General features: G+C 39.8%; 1 protein-coding gene across 7 annotated transcripts in view; it reads right to left on the reverse strand.

Moving 5' to 3' along the window:
* NF2 (NF2, moesin-ezrin-radixin like (MERLIN) tumor suppressor) overlaps window positions 1-16,075 on the reverse strand; it is a 131,982-nt gene that overhangs the window by 61,771 nt on the left and 54,136 nt on the right. For 4 of the 7 annotated variants that reach the window (XM_077160619.1, XM_077160624.1, XM_077160618.1 and 1 more), the window contains exons 2-4: window positions 5,353-5,478; window positions 3,297-3,419; window positions 193-276 (exon numbers count right to left, since the gene is read on the reverse strand). In XM_077160619.1, the coding sequence (XP_077016734.1) occupies window positions 193-276; window positions 3,297-3,419; window positions 5,353-5,478 (333 nt within the window). Of the gene's footprint in view, window positions 1-192; window positions 277-3,296; window positions 3,420-5,352; window positions 5,479-6,292; window positions 6,317-16,075 lie in introns of those variants that run through there. The other 3 variants (XM_077160623.1, XM_077160622.1, XM_077160621.1) reach the window with 2 other exon arrangements.

Raw genomic sequence — 16,075 nt, forward strand, 5'->3', positions numbered from 1 at the left:
TCTCTCTCTCACACACACACACACACACACACACAAAGTTGGGACAGTTATAGTGGTTTCCCTAAGTCCACAAGTCCCATAACATCTCCTTTTCTGGGGTGAGTTTCTCTGAAGTTCAGAAAATGCAGAAACAGTAGGTAGAAGCAATCCCTCGGCACACATTAATACCCGGAAGAATGCCTTTGAGCCTACCTTGGCCTGGACAGCGTAAGAAGCGAGGAGCACAGAAGCCTCGGGAGGACAGTAGATCTTTTCATCTAAAATCTGCTTCTTTACCTGAAAAGGTCAACAAGTGAGACATGATACTGTATGTGTGGAAGTGAGCCCTGCGTCTAGCCACAGCAGATGGCCGCAGGGTGTTCAAAAGAGGGCTGCCAAACCAGCCTGGTAATGAGTTTTATGACAAAGGATACCATTTTTTATAGACACAGTATGGGTGAGAGTTCGGTCACTGAGAAATTATTGGGAAGATGGTATGTGCAAAAAAAACCCTTATCTCTTCTCCTCATTCTCCAAATGCTGACGAGGAAAAACAACCATGGATAAAACAGAGTCTGACATCTAGGCTGGGACAGAGGACAGCTGTGAACACAAGAAGTGTCAGAAGCAGCTCTGGTGGTGATTGCAGCCTCGGCCAATGCTAAGCACATTTACCACTAGAGGAAATGGAATTACATTTTAAGTCTTAATATCAGACAAAAGTCACCAAGGCCACTGAGTTATGACTGCAGGAAAAAAACATCACTTTCAGTGAGCTTGCTTAAAGGAAAAAGGAGGCAATAAAGTTTAATTGATTAAACTTTTAAGTACATGTGAGGTCCAGGAAATATAATTCTTAAGTCATAATGCTGAATTAACCTATCTCATTGTACTTAATTTCTTAGAATGGTGCAGTGTGTGATATTCCAGACATAGAGGCAAAGAGCTGCATGAAGTGGTGGCATGCTGAAATAAACACAACAGGACAGCCAACTCTCTCTTCACAGATGTCAACTGTTACCCAGACTCATAAAAGTAGTAAATTCTGTCTTTCTCAGTCACAAAATGCTCTAACATTTCAATATAACAGAAAATCCAGCCAAAGTCCCATGAGGGATGGACACTGCTTCAAACTGTTTTTATAAGAGCCATTTCCATAATACTAGGACATTCTGAGACCTGGGAGACCATTACATGGTTTTGTTCAAACATAAATATTTTTCCCAGGTTTTAAAACTGATTTTACATTCTTAGAGAGAAAATGAAACCTGAGATGTTTCTGAAGCAGTGCAACTTTCTAATTTGGGGTGTTTTTTTTTACAATTAAAAAAAAATTTTTAATTGATATATATTATATATTCACATACCATGTAATCATCCAAAGTATACAATCAATGGTTCACAATATCATCATATAGCTGTGCATTTATCATCACAATCGACTATTTTTTTTTTTTTAACATGGGCAGGCACCGGGAATCGAACCCGGGTCCTCTGGCATGGCAGGTAAACATTCTTGCCCGCTGAGCCACCGTGGCCCGCCCAACTTTTTTTTTTTAATGAAAAATAACATATACAAAAAAAACATGAATTTCAAAGCACATTGCAACAATTAGTTGTAGAACAAATTTCAGAGTTTGGTATGGGTTACAATTCCACAATTTTAGGTTTTTACTTCTAGCTGCTCTAACATACTAGAGACTAAAAGAAATACCAATATAATGATTCAGTAATCATACTCATTTTTTAAACCCTACCTTCTGTGTATAACTCTGTATCACCTTTGATCTTTCTGCCACTCTTTAGGGTATTTGGGCTATGCCCATTCTAACGTTTTTAATGTTAGAAGGGGCTGTCAATAATACAGGATAGGGGGATGGAAATAGTTGATGTTTTGGAGGCTGGCCTCTCTGTATTTCAGGACTTTTCTGGTTCAGGGACTTATTTGGAGGTTGTAGGTTTCTGGAAAGTTACCCTACTACATGGAACCGTTATAGAATTTTATATAATATTCTAGGTGTTCTTTAGGATTGGCAGGAATGGTTTTGATTGCGGTTTAGCAAATTATGATAGGCAGTAATGTCTAATTGAAGCATACATAAGAGTGACTTCTAGAGTAGGTTCTCGACTCTATTTGAACTTTCAGCCACTGATACCTCATTTGCTATACTTCTTTTCCTTCTTTTGGTTAGGATGGCATTGTTGATCTCATGGTGCCAGGGTCAAGGCTTATCCCTGATAGACATTTCCCATGCCTCCAGGGAGACTAGCACCTCTGTCTTTGTTTTTTTTAAAGGTGTGGGAGGGGGGAATGGGGCAGGGCGGGGGGGAACACACTACAGAAAAACTGAAAGGGCTTCCCTTTGACCTGAAAATATTGGAAAGAATGTACATATGGCAAACGTTTTGCAAAAGAAAACACTAAGGGGGTTTTAGTAAATACTTACTGAGCACAATATAACTGAGGTTCAAACTAATTACTGGAAGACTATGTGATGGACTGACTATACATCCACTTCCAAATAACCATGTAATTCACACACCCTATCACAATCTTTCACTGACAGTGGGCACCTTTGGGCACACATGGCAGCCCCAGCACCAATTTCTGTAATCAACCATGAAATAGGAGAAGGGCTCTGGTCAAGCAGTAACAACACAAGCAAAACAGACAGGGCTTTCATCCTCAGACAATCCCCTTCCCCCAAGATGGCCAACTAGCCAACTTTGAACCTATTATTATGGATCTCCTAATTTCATCAATTCATTTAGGCAATTACTTATGGAATAGCTGCTGCGCACCCACTGAAGCTTGCTCTTAAGGGGCTTACAATCTAATGAGGGAGTAAGGGAAAAATTAGTCAATTACAGTCAAGGAATAGCATGAAGCATGGTGTCTGAAGTAGCACAGGTATGGTAGAAGCCAAGTGTGACTCAAGTTCCTAGAAGTCCTGTCACAGAGAGAAAAGATTTTAAACCTTCAGAACTGCTGCTTTATAAGAATTTCTAGCCTTTCTTTCCAACTACTGAGTACTTTTAAATTAGCAAAAAGAAAAAGAGATCCATCTTCAAGGAGGTTTTAAGTTATATAGCTACTTGTTTCCATTCTTTCACCATCGGCTTTTGCAATTTAATCTAACATCAATTCTCATCACTCCAGTACAGTTCTATTCTGAAGATTTTCCATTAAAGAACCAAAGGGATTGACTTTCCAGAGGGAGAATATTTCCGCAATGTGAAAGTGCTTGTTCAACTCCAAGCGTTCTCCCTGACTGACTCTGCAACTAAAATGAGGGAAATAGCATGGACTAGTGTACCTGCAAGAAGAATAAGTGTTGCGTGATCTCCTGAACCAGCTCCTCCTCGGCATTCTCAGGATAAAATTTGGCCAGGAAGTGAAAGGTAACTGGCTCTTCCTTTGAAACATCATGATCCAGCACCTGCAGAATTGAGGAGCAAAAGACAAAGGTGCTATCTTGGCACTTCTTTCTCTCATGCCACCACCAAAGAAACATGTACAGGGAGTATACAGAATTTCTCTTCCCTCTAAATTCATCACATTTCCCAAAGGCTGTGATTCGACAGTATGAAGCATTCACAAAGCCATACAAAACAAGAGATAACATTCACTTTGCATGGTGTTTCCAAACCAAATTAATCAATATCCACAAGGAGTGAGTTGAGCTAAGATTACTAAGGCACAAATACTCTCAAGACCATAGAAATAGCTAAAACTAGAAATTTATAACTCAAAGATCTTGGGTACTACCTTTTATGATAGGTTGAAGGTTTTTAAAATCTTCTGAAGTAGTTGAATCTTCTTTTATTTTTTTCTTGTTACCTACCTCCAATATTCAAGTCTATATTGGATGGAGCTTAGAGACAATAAACCAGATATTTCTGAAATTATCCAAACACTAACCAAGCAACAGAAGAGAAATGCATTCATCATGGGAACTCTTTGTTTCAAAGAACCTCTAGAGATGCCCCACAGAATGCTTAGAGCATAGTCAATAAATCACTGCCTTTAATCTTCCCATCTACTCCTTAACGAACTTGAACCGTCTGCTTTCCAGAGTACACTTCATTTTAGAACATAAACACACCATATGACAGGCTATGAGACCCTATTAGCATGTATCTAAATTAGATCTTTTGAGCAGTAGGCTCCATGGTTCCTGATGCCCCCAATCTGGCATCCATTTGGCCAACACATCAACTTGATTTAAAATTTACTTTGCTCAGAATAACAAAAAGACATAGAAAAGTTCTGCTGTCTTTGACACATAATTCTTCATGCTCTATCCAAATTCCAGGTGACAATACCTTAGGGAGTCACGCTCTAAGTAGTACCCTCTCAGTGACAATAACACACAGAGACTCTTTATGTTCACTAAGAGCTCCCACATGAAACTTACAACAAGAAGGAATTCTGATGTGAAGACTCAGAATGTATACATATCTGAATGCAATTTGAACATTTGAACTTAGAGTCAAACTGGTAAAAGATAGGAGGCTTTAATTTTTTATCATGCCACATAGTAGATAATAAGTTCTGGTAGGTAACTGCAGGTGGTATCTATTGGGGTAAGAATTAGACACTGATTTACTTTGCCTTTTAGGTGCCTTTTTAGGAGTTACTGACAAAAGCATACAACCCTGTTCTCCAACCATCTTCTTTTTGAGATAGGCAGGTAAAAAGTAATTGTGCCTTTGTGAGCACATAGGAACCCACGTAGAAGACAGTTCCCCTAAGCAGGATCCATTTCCAAACCACATTCCAGACTTCTCCACCATGTCTCAGAAGCTCAAGAGAATCATGAAGACAAAATGGACACAGAGACTAGGGCACTCTTTACTCTTTTCACTCACATTAATGATTAAGCCAAGTCAGGCCATGGTGTTTCTCTATAAGACTCGTAAAAATTCCCTCAAGAACAAAAGCCCCAAGAGAATCTTTCAAACAAATAAAATTGTAAAAAATATGCACATGTATGCATTTGTATGTGTGTATGTATAAAGGTTATAGCAATTTTTATTCATAAATCTTGACTAGTGGTTCAATAAATTGAAGGGCATAAAGCCAGAAGTAATGAGCCTGGTGACAATGGATAAATAAGCTAAGCTGGCAACAATTTAATCTTAGTTCATACTGCTTGTCTTGGAGAGCCTGTGGAGTAGGAAACCTGTAGCATCTCCAGGATCTGCTTTCTGTGCTAATTAATTTCTAACTAATTTAGGAACTTGCCCCCTTCTCTATTATGTATATGTAATGCTCTAAAGATAAACAAATAAATGAGGTGCATGTTCAGAAAAATATGGAAGAGAACACACCAGCCCCCCCTCCCCGTTTCACTGAATCCAAAGCCCAACCTTCTTGTCCATTTTGAGCCAGGCCACAGTGTCCTTGATTGTATACTGAAGTCCAAAGAACCAGGTTTCCCGAAGACCCAGGGTCCGGCACACCAAATCAAACAGGTCCTTCCCTTTCCACTTCATCTGCAATATAACAAACCAACAGGGAAGGATACTGTAAGCAAAAATCATAATCCATTCTCACAAAAACCTTTTCTTCGTACTCTTTACTCTCAGATTACAAAATGTAGGGATGATACTAAATTGGCTGATGAGCACAGAATTCCTAAATAATTTTAAAGCTTCCTACACAAAACCATGAGTGGGAAAATACCAATTAGTACTTAATGGCTTAATCACTGCAAAGCATACACGATACCTCCCTTGGACAGTTCCTTACAGCCTTAATATCCCCAAAGCTGCTAATTTAAGAAAGCTGGTAAATAAGTATACTCATTTAGGAGAGTCAAGCCTCTTGAATTAACCCAGGGATTTGGCTAGCTTCTAGGGATAATTTACTTGGGATTTCATTGTTGATTTTTTTTTTTTAAATCATGACTCTGACCTTTCATAAAAGGTAGGTTTTTTAGTCTAAAGACTGGTTTTGCTAGAAGTTCTTGAAAAGTAATATAAGGGAGGAAGTTGTAACCAAAGTCATAAATCATAGAGAAAAAGAAGCATTAGAAACCTTGAGTCCAATTACAGGTTTCTTCTAATACAAATGTGGAACTGAGGCCTAAGGGGAGGCAACCTGCCATAGTCACAGGGAACAATTTCACTCTTAGTATCTAAAGCAAGGTGACAGGTAGACACTAATATAGTGTGTTTATCCAATAAGCCTCATTTCAAAAAGACCTAAAGTAATGGCTGCTAAACCCTTTTCTCGGTTCTTCAATTTTGCAGCTTGAAAAGTAAGTTCAACATCTTAATAAAGCCACAGCTTAGTAAATGTTGCCACCTTGTGGCTTTCAAGTTAAATCACCCAGAATGTTCCTGTACTACCCCTTTGCTGTTGTTTCTGCCCTCCTTCTGTCCACCCTTTTCAAGTATCAAATGGACATCCAAATGCCCACCCAGGCACAGTTATGATTACATGAGACACATCACAAAAACAATGGTCACAAAGGAATCTTGGGATTCAAATACCAGGTCTCCAGACACTAGAAAAACAAGACCACTTGACTGCAGAAACATCTCTCCTTTTCCTGACCAAATCTCTGTCCAAAGTTCTGGCTCACTGAAAATGTATATTGAAAAGCAACGGGGAAAATTTTTGAGGTTGAGAGAGTTGTTATAAAAGCAAGTAGGAAAAAAATAAGTTTTCCTGATATCTGGTTGGCTCTTACTAAAACCTGATTCTAGAGGGATTTTTCAAGTAGGCCTTTTATTTAAAAACACATCAATGAAAAAAGTGCATCTGTACAAGGTAGCCACAGGCAAGCCCACCCCTTCTTAGGCGACGCAACAACCTAAGTGGAAGAACCCCGAGCACTGCAGCAGACAAGCGGCTGAGGTAGGCACCGGCTTCTGTCCTTCACGGGGCTATTGCTCTTATCTGTCCTTTTACTTCTGCCTCTGTCCTCTTTCTGAGACTACGGAGAGAAGCTTGAACACAACAAAGGTGAAGTCTTTAGAGATAATTCTGAAGAGAGTAAAATAAAATGATGGGTTTTATTTTTTAAAAAAGATGCTTTCCTTTCCCCTTTTGTAAGGCTTAATAATGTTTGTAGGCACGCCCATTTTCTAGTCAGACAATAGGACAGAGGGTTTTTAAATTCACAGCAGGTTTTAATTCCTACAGGCAGACTTCACTGAAGAAATGTTATTTTGGAAAACTAGAAGCTTCAGGATGCTGATTATCCTCTTGCCTCTATTTTAAGCCAGTACATAGTATATAAATTATAAATGACTATCTTGCTACATAGATAATGTAACACTAAAGAGAAGACATTAAATTGAAGAAGTTAAGCACCCAAGGGCCAAGAAGATCAAGGTAACGATTCCTAGCTGTCCATAACTCAGGCCACGACCGGACCTGTCTGAGTGGAATGTACCCTGCATCTAAACGAAGGCTGCCAAGGGAATGATGAGAGAATTTCCTGATTTGGGAGTTTAAATTCTCAACATAACATTGTATTTATACAGTTTTTCTGTATACGCCTTTATTTCTTTGTTTTTGAAATGCAAAAATAAAATGTCTTTGCCCCCATAGAGCTTTCAATAAAGTGAAAATAGGAGGAAAATTTCTCACACCAATTCAGAATGCCCTACTTAGATTTATAACTTTGACTCAAAGAATCTTAGAATGTCAGAGTTGGAAATGAGTCTGAGTAATCATCTACTGTTTTGTATAAATAAGGAAACTGAGCCATAGACTCTTAGCAAGCAGAAACTGGGCTTTTTCATGCGGACCTAAGGTAAGCACTTCTTTTCCTGCTCTGTGGTGTTCTTTCCTTCTCTTTCTCCACATCACTCCCCAGCCACCTTATCCAGTAACTGGTGTACTGTCACTCTTTCCCAACTCTGAAACAAACCCCATTCTCAGTAGGGCCAGAAATTTACAGTTTACTGTGAATTAAAGCCTCTGTTACCTCCCATTTAGCCTTTCAGCAAATATTATAAGCAATTCTTGTATGTCAAGCAATGTTAGATGCCGAGGATACAAAATGGAGTAAACATCGTTCCTGTAGGAAACACAGGTAACGACCGAGGTCAAAGAAGGTCTAAAGAACAAGAGGGAATACATAAAGGAGGGGAAGAAATAAGTATTTAAAAAGTCATGATCTCTTCAGGGACCTGCAAGTCTCTGGAAAGCTGAGACAGCCTGACGCAGGAGCGGGCGAGACAGGAATAAGGGCATGCCGCTGGCTGAGTGGGAAAGCCATGAAGTCTTTGAAAAGTCTCAGGAAGAGGAGTGATGGAATCAGATCTGCATTCTGGAATGTGCTCTGACAACAAGGTAGAGAACAACTTGGAGGAAGGGAGCATAGAAGCATAAAGCCTTAACAAGGCAGTGGGAAGGAGAGAACACAGCCTGAGAATTGGTAAGGAGGCAGTCATAGAGCTGGTGCCTGAAAGCTTGTGGGGACTGAAAGGAGAAAGAATCAAGGAGGACATTCATGTTTCTCATTTGGACACTGGGTGGTTCCGTTAAGAGAGAGATGGAATACAGGAGCAGCAGCATGTTTGGGGGGAAGGCAGGCAATAGATGAACAATTAAGCTTTAGACAAGATAAGTTAAGATGCCAGAGGAAACCATGTAGAAATGTCCCAAATATTTTTTATTTAAAGTCATAGCTCTATTTAAAAAAATAGTCTTAAAGAAACTGAGCATTTTTTTTATTTGATTGACTCTAACCTTAACATGTTGTTACCTTTATGAGGTTGTACTTTTCACCACTTTTTCCTGAACATATAAGGCTTACTTAGTCTTTATAATTTGGGTTCTACTTTTTATAAACAAGAGCTGCTGGTCACAGTCGCTTCCAGCGGCTCTTGGGATACCCTGTGGCAGGAAGGTCTTGGTTTGTGAATTGGCTGACCCGCCAGAATGTGACAATGCTTCTCTTCCATTTTATCGCTGGTCCTCAGTGCTGGGCTGTAAAGTGATTCATGGCCATCTGAAAGTCTCCCTCAATTGTAACCACCTCAGAACAAAAGCAATACTAGTCATTTTTTCTTCCCCACAGTGTCTAGCTAAGTGTGTACACAAAGATAAAGCAAACAATGTTCAACTGAGCTGACTTAACTGACTTGACTACTTCAAAAACCAAAGGCTTAAGTCTTACAGCAAAATTAACCCTCATTCGTTCACTCCTTCAACAAATATTTGTGAACATATATTATGTCCAAGGACTGTACAAGGTGCGGGGGATAACTGGTGAACAAAATAGATGGTCTCAGTTCTGACAGAGCAGGACTAGAATGAGTGAAAGCAGAATGAGCCAAGAACAGATAATCACTTCCCTCACACCACACATAACAATGAACTCCAGGTCTGGTTTTCAGCACCTCAACATTCATGAGTGCCAGAACTGGGATACCAGCGTTGTAGGAACCCCTAGGAAGGGACCCTCTTGGTCCTGGAAGGGTAGGAAAATGACATCAAAACTGACTCCTGGTAGGAAGAGGAGCCAAATGAAGATTGGATTTGTGGAAGGGGTTATAAGTAGAGAAGTAGCAGAGGGAATAGCATAGGCAAAAGAAGGGTCTAGAAGGCAAAAGAGAGCTTGGGTAGCTTTTGCTTGTAATGAAACATATTGTAGTTCAGTTTTTCTGGAAACAGAGTGTTTACTGATGTGTTTCCAAACAGACAAAGTTACCAGGTAAAACCAGTTATCTGTTGACTGTCTAAACTACCTCCTTCACCTGAACCACAGAAACACAGAAAGTTATTTGAATGACTGTTTCCTCTATTCCCCCAAGGATGGAATATAATGAATACCATTCTGGATGCACAGGAGAGAAGTTAAAGCAATGTACAAGATGGATGCCTTATAATATTAGGGCTTAATTATATCAAGGAATCAGTCTAAAAGGCATAAATAGGCAAGGTTATCTAACATTGGTATAAATCTCAGTTCTGTCACTGTGTAACCTTGGGCAAGTTATTGAACTTTCTTGGGCTTCAGAATGGGGACAACAAACAGAACCTGTCTTAGAGGATTGATCTAAGAGTTAAATGCATTGATACACATTAGAAGTCTAAAACAGTGCCCAGCTTACAGCAAATACTCAATAAGGGAAGTTATTAATTCTAACCCTACCTCTCCTTACATCCTCACATGACACTATTTAAAGTTTCCCACTCCTGTTTCACTCCACAGATGATGGATGACAGATCAGAAAGGGCACCATCAATTCGCATTGAGCTAGCCAAACCATCACTCATTTGACAAACATTTATTGAACACCCACTACGTCCTAGTCATTGTGCTTGGCATAAGAGATAAATGATGAATTCAGGACAAGATACTGTCCCTATTCATGTCTGGCAGGGAAGACAGGTAAATGGATGACAAAAAATGCAACCTGGTAAATGCTAACAGAACAGAGTGCTGTGGGTACACAACTCGGGCCTGGGGACCTGAGGGGTGAGGGGCTTCACTGAGGATGAACCATTTGAGCTGCGTCAAGAGCCAGGTGGGAGTTTGTACTGTGGTGAAGGGGCTGAGGAAGGAGAGGTCATGCCAGCCAGAGACAGACTGTTGTATGTCTGCCACTTGGGTCCAAGCCTTTGCAAAGTGAAGGAATGTTCTTTGCAGTTTTCTAGTATCTGACAAGCAGCATAATTATCCTATCTGCAGTACTGAATGTTCAACACAGTACTGAATATGCAGGTTCAGCCTGATGCTCTGTGACAAGCTGAATCTCCACAGTCGATTAGGACCCAGGTTGTTTAGTCACTGGTTCAGAGCATCCTGTAACAATACCTGCCAGAATCTCTAAGAAGTGTATGACTAGTGGGATGAGTTATTTATTATTTTGTTAAAATATTTCTTTTACTGACACCTGATAGAATGCAAGCCTTCCAAACCTTGCACTTATATTACCTAAAGGCCTTTTTTGTTAGGGTTTATCATTTTTCCTGAACAGACTGCCAAAAACAGTACAGATTCTAGTTCTGATTAACAATCATTTTAAACCCATCTCCTTCCATCCAGCCACAGTGATCAAACTGCTCTACGAACAGCACTACAGCTCCTGGCCTCCTCTCATCCTAGAGGAGAGGGAGGCTTTTGGAGACAGATTCTCAATTTGCAGTAAGAAAAAGAGGTAGATAGAGGGTGAGAGATCGGTGACTTGCAAGGGGAAAAAAAGACAGGAAGGAGCACAAATCTGGATTCTACTGTATGCAACCTCCCTCTCTCCACGCCTCACCCTCCAGATGCCCTTCAAGCAGAGGAGATGATGGCAGTGAATCTAGAAGTACAACACTTCTTGCCAGAGAGGCTGTGCTTGCCCATTACTTTACCATGCTGTGGTGCTATTTCATAGATATATACTTGTGCCTGTATCAAAGATAGATGTGCATGAACTTTATAAACAGGACTAAGTGCTGTCAGCTTGTTATTTTTTGTAGGGACTGAATTTATGAGCTTTACTCAGAGTGAAGTGCTTGTAATTTATCAACCTAGAATGTTTTAAGTAAATAGCACTAAGCACTTACCCTTCGCAGCAGGAACGTATCTGGAATGCAGCACTTTTCTGTTATGGGAAGCAACTGGCACCAATACTCTGTGGGGCTAATTGAGGTTTATTAACTGGGTAAGCACTGTGAGTGATGTCTACTGACAGCCATTTTACAACTGGCCAGTTTTAGACTCAAAACCCTAAAACAGCCATTTGTTTTTTCCTTAGCAGCCTTCACATTTCATTTCTCCCCCTGCTTTCTTTGGGCCATGGGGTCACTAACAATACAATCCCTTGTACTTGTTGATACAACAGTGTAAGGTGAATAAAAACCCAGCCACAAGATGGGAAAAGGCCAAAGTCAGAAAAGAAAAGCTTTCTTGAAGAAAGATAACCAGATTTGGATGTTTGTGAGTGAAATGCCTAAGCATAAGAACCCAAAGAGAAGCAGCATTCCTTTTCACAGAGGTCTATGGGACTAGATTATCAGCCACACAAGGAATGCTACTTGACTGGCTGTCTATTCCACAGAAGATGAAAGAGAACTGGAAAACCCAGATCTTTTCAAGCATTTGCTGATCAGGGTTTCTTCTAATTGGCTCAGAAGCTGCCCCAACATTTTATATGAAAATCCTCAAAAGGTTAGCTTCTTTACAGATATGAGCAACAGAAGGAACTACGCCTCTCAAGGCTGCCCAGGCACCAGTGTGGGCCATGTGTTCATTATTATTCCAGAAATGGAAAACCAAGGGTGACTGTGATTTCACCTCTGTGGTAGTTAGATTCAGTTGTTAACTTGGACAGGCGAAGGCACCTAGTTCTGTTGCTGTCGCCATGAGCCAATGGTACTGAACTTCATATGTTGCTCATTACATCTGTAGTCAGCTAAGAGATGTGCCTGCTGTAATGAATGATGTTTGATTTAATTGGCTGGTGCTTAAATGAGAGAGCGCAACAGCACAGCCAAGCAGCTCAGCATATCTCATCTCAGCACTCGCAGCTCAGCCCAGGCCTTTGGAGGTGCAGAAAGGGATCATCCCCCAGGGAAAGCTGTCGGAACCCAGAGGCCTGGAGAGAAGGCCAGCAGAGATCACCCTGTGCCTTTCCACGTAAGAAAGAACCTCGACTGAAAGTTAACTGCCTTTCCTCTGAAGAACTAATGAAATAAGTCCCTTTTTATCAAAAGCCAATCCGTCTCTGGCGTGTTGCATTTCGGCAGCTAGTAAACTACAACAACCTCTCACTGTTGGTCCATCACTGACCTTTACAATTATGGCTGACCTACAAAAACCAATTTGTAGAAGACTTGAGAATTTATTTTAAAATGTTAATGTACCAAATCCAAACCCAAATATAACTTTTATTTGTGCATTATTAAAAATTAAATACCAAATGCCTCAATTTACCAGATAAACAAATGGAAAGAGTTAATAAAATGATTTTTGTTATACAGCAAGTAAATAATGAGTTCTATTAAAACCTATTCTGCTTAATCCAGAAGGATGAAAAAATGCAGGAACACTGCTATAACACTGACTCTCCCACCTCAGTGTGTGATACCACCACATCAGAAAAGCAGATTCTTGGTTTCATCAGCTTAAACTGCAAAACCGTTATACTGTTTCCTTTTGCACTTAAGAAACACCACTCCTACTCAGCCATTATTTCTCAACATGAGGGAAAGAGGGATCCTCCAAACAGAAGTAGAATCTTAGCAAAAATGAGATCCATTTTTGTTTACTCTACCAATCTCAATCCCTACATCCTTCACTGAAACTGGGACAAAATCTCATAGACTTGAATCCTCCTCTTTGCAAAAAATCAAAATAAAACAAAAAAACAATTCCATATTCTTGCCCCATTAGATTCTGCCATAATCAACCACAGCAAGTAATCTTCCTCTCCTAGCTTTCCAATCATTTCTATTTCTATACCTTACTTTTTTTTCTATTTTAAATTATTGGTTTCAAGGCCTCCCACCAATTGCTTTCTCCCTCCTTCAATCAATTCTAAGCCAAAAATTCTGCCCTGCCTTGGTACAACCCAGCCTTGTTTGCTCCCAAGCCAGCAAACCTATGTGCTTCAATTTACCTGTTACTAGACCTTTCTAAGATCTGCTCCTATATCTCGCAGATATCCCAGGCATCCTCCCCCCAGCTTCCATACAATATGAAATACACAAGTAATATGTACCTTACTTATATGGAAAAATGAGGTGTCTGTCTTTTTCCCAGACTACTATCTTTCCCGCAATTTCTGAAAATCACAAACTCCTTGAAAAGAAGGGCTACCCAGAACCCAAGAAAGTGCTGCATAATCTGTGGGCACTCTGTAAATGCTAGTGGTTGGCTGCTGCTGATGATGATAATGATGGTGTTAACTAGATGAGGCTTCTGAGTAGAACAGTCTTCTATGTAATGACTGCAATGAAGCAAGAATTTATGACACTCCTTATTAAAATTCTAATTGCATAATTAGGCCTTAAGGTATATATTTCCCCCCTTTGGTGACACATCCTGATTTCCTCTCTCTAAAAATACCTTGGCAAGGAAATCTACATCTCAAAGAATCAAATGGGAAAATTTTCCACAGAACAAAAGAGACTGGTAAGAAACAAATCACAGCACCTTGGGCAGCCACAAAACGGAGGTTTTAAACTGTGTTAAGTCTTTCAAAACAAGAAGAATTATAGTTTTTTTTAGGGAAAGAAAGAAGTCCTTATGTCTGCAGCTCCTGGCATCCCTCCCAGTGAAGTGGAGAGAGGCTAAGGAGCAGCACTGAATACAGAGGTGAGATCTGGATCCTAGACCCCTCTTTCCACCACCAATGGCCTTGAACTTTGGGTGAACCCCATAGCTCAAAGGGGCCTCAGTTTTTTCATCTGTAAATCTCTATTTTTCTGTACAATGCACAGGTTTTATGATGCTATAAATACGGAAATTGAGGCCCTTGAAAGTCAGCCGACAGATGACAATGCAAAAAGAAATAATACAGTTGTGATGCTATAAAAACAATATAATCCCCCAAAAGCAAAGAAGACGATACCTATCTTTGGAATTTAGCTCACAACATGAGTGCAATCATAGCCTAGTCAAATAGCTATAAAACATCCAAACCTGCTGTGCTGGGTAAGTCACTTAACCTTTCTGGGTCTCAGCTTCTTCAGTCATCAAGTGGTCTTTCAGGATTAACACCCTCTGAGTCTGAGATTGAAATGGTTTTGTGCAAATCATACAGTACTTTTTTTCTTCATTACTACAATGTTTTTCTTTTAATTCTTTAACATCCCATTCCATAACATCAAATCATTTTCAGGGATGTAAATGGCACTTAACATTAATTTTTTAATGCAATTTTATTGAGATATGTTACATATTCACATACCACATAATTATTGAAATTGTACAATCAATGGTTCATATCATATAGCTGTGTACTCATCATCACAATAGATTTCTGAACATTTCATTACTCAAAAAAATAAAAGTAGGGTGGTGTGATGGTGGCTCAGTGGCAGAATTCTCACCTGCCACACCAGAGACCTGGGTTTGATTCCCAGTGCCTGACCATGTAAAAAAAAAAAAAAGAAAGAAAAAGAAAAGTAAAAATAAAAGTGAAAAAGAACACCCCAAACACCCCATGCCCCCCTTGCCCACTATTATTTTTTTGTCTTCTTTTTTTTTCTTACTCCTCTGTCCATATACTGGATAAAGATAATGTCAGTCACAAGGTTTTCACAATCACACAGTCACACCTTAAAAGCTCTATAGTTATTCAATTATCTTCAAGAATCAAGGCTATTGGATTATATTCACCAGTTTTAGGTATTTCCCTCTAGCTCCTCCAACACACCAAAAACTGAAAAGGGATATTTATATACTACATAAGAATAACCTCCAGAATGACCTCTAGTCTCTATTTGAAATCTCTCAGCCACTGAAACTATTTTGTTTCATTTTTCTTCCTCTTTTCAGTCAGGAAGGCTTTCTCACTCCCAAGATGCCAAGGCCAGGCTCATCCCTTGGAGTCATGTCCCATGTTGCCCGAGAGTTCTACCCTCCAGGGGTATGTCTCTCATAGTGAGGAGAGCAATGAGCTCACCTGCGAAACTGGCTTAGAGAGAGAGACCACATTTGGGCAACAAAAGAGGCTCTCTGGGGGTAGGTCTTAAGCCTAATCATAAGAAGGCTTAGCTTCTCCTTTGCAGGAATAAGCCGCATAAGGGCAAGCCACAAGACTGAGGGCCCAGTCCATCAAATTGGCAGTCCCCAAGATTGTGGGAATATCAGGTCTTCCTCAGGTGGGGAAGTTTAATATTTCTACCTTTTTCCCCAGTCCCTCAAGGGGACTTCACAAATAATTTTTAATCTTTTGCCTAGATTACTCTGGGATATACCAGAGCATCACACCAACCTGTACAAACCAACAAGATCTTACTCCCTATTCAAGGTTCCATGTAATTATGATGTTCACATAAGGTAACCACACAAATTAGATTAGATTGTCTGCTCCAAAAAATATAAATTTTGTACCAAATAAACATCTCTTCCTTTGGTCTCACACAGAAGTTGAAGTTTTAAAATACAGTCAATATCATCCTTTTACTTTT

Source organism: Tamandua tetradactyla, chromosome 5 (assembly GCF_023851605.1).
Source record: "Tamandua tetradactyla isolate mTamTet1 chromosome 5, mTamTet1.pri, whole genome shotgun sequence".
Classification (NCBI taxonomy): domain Eukaryota; kingdom Metazoa; phylum Chordata; class Mammalia; order Pilosa; family Myrmecophagidae; genus Tamandua; species Tamandua tetradactyla.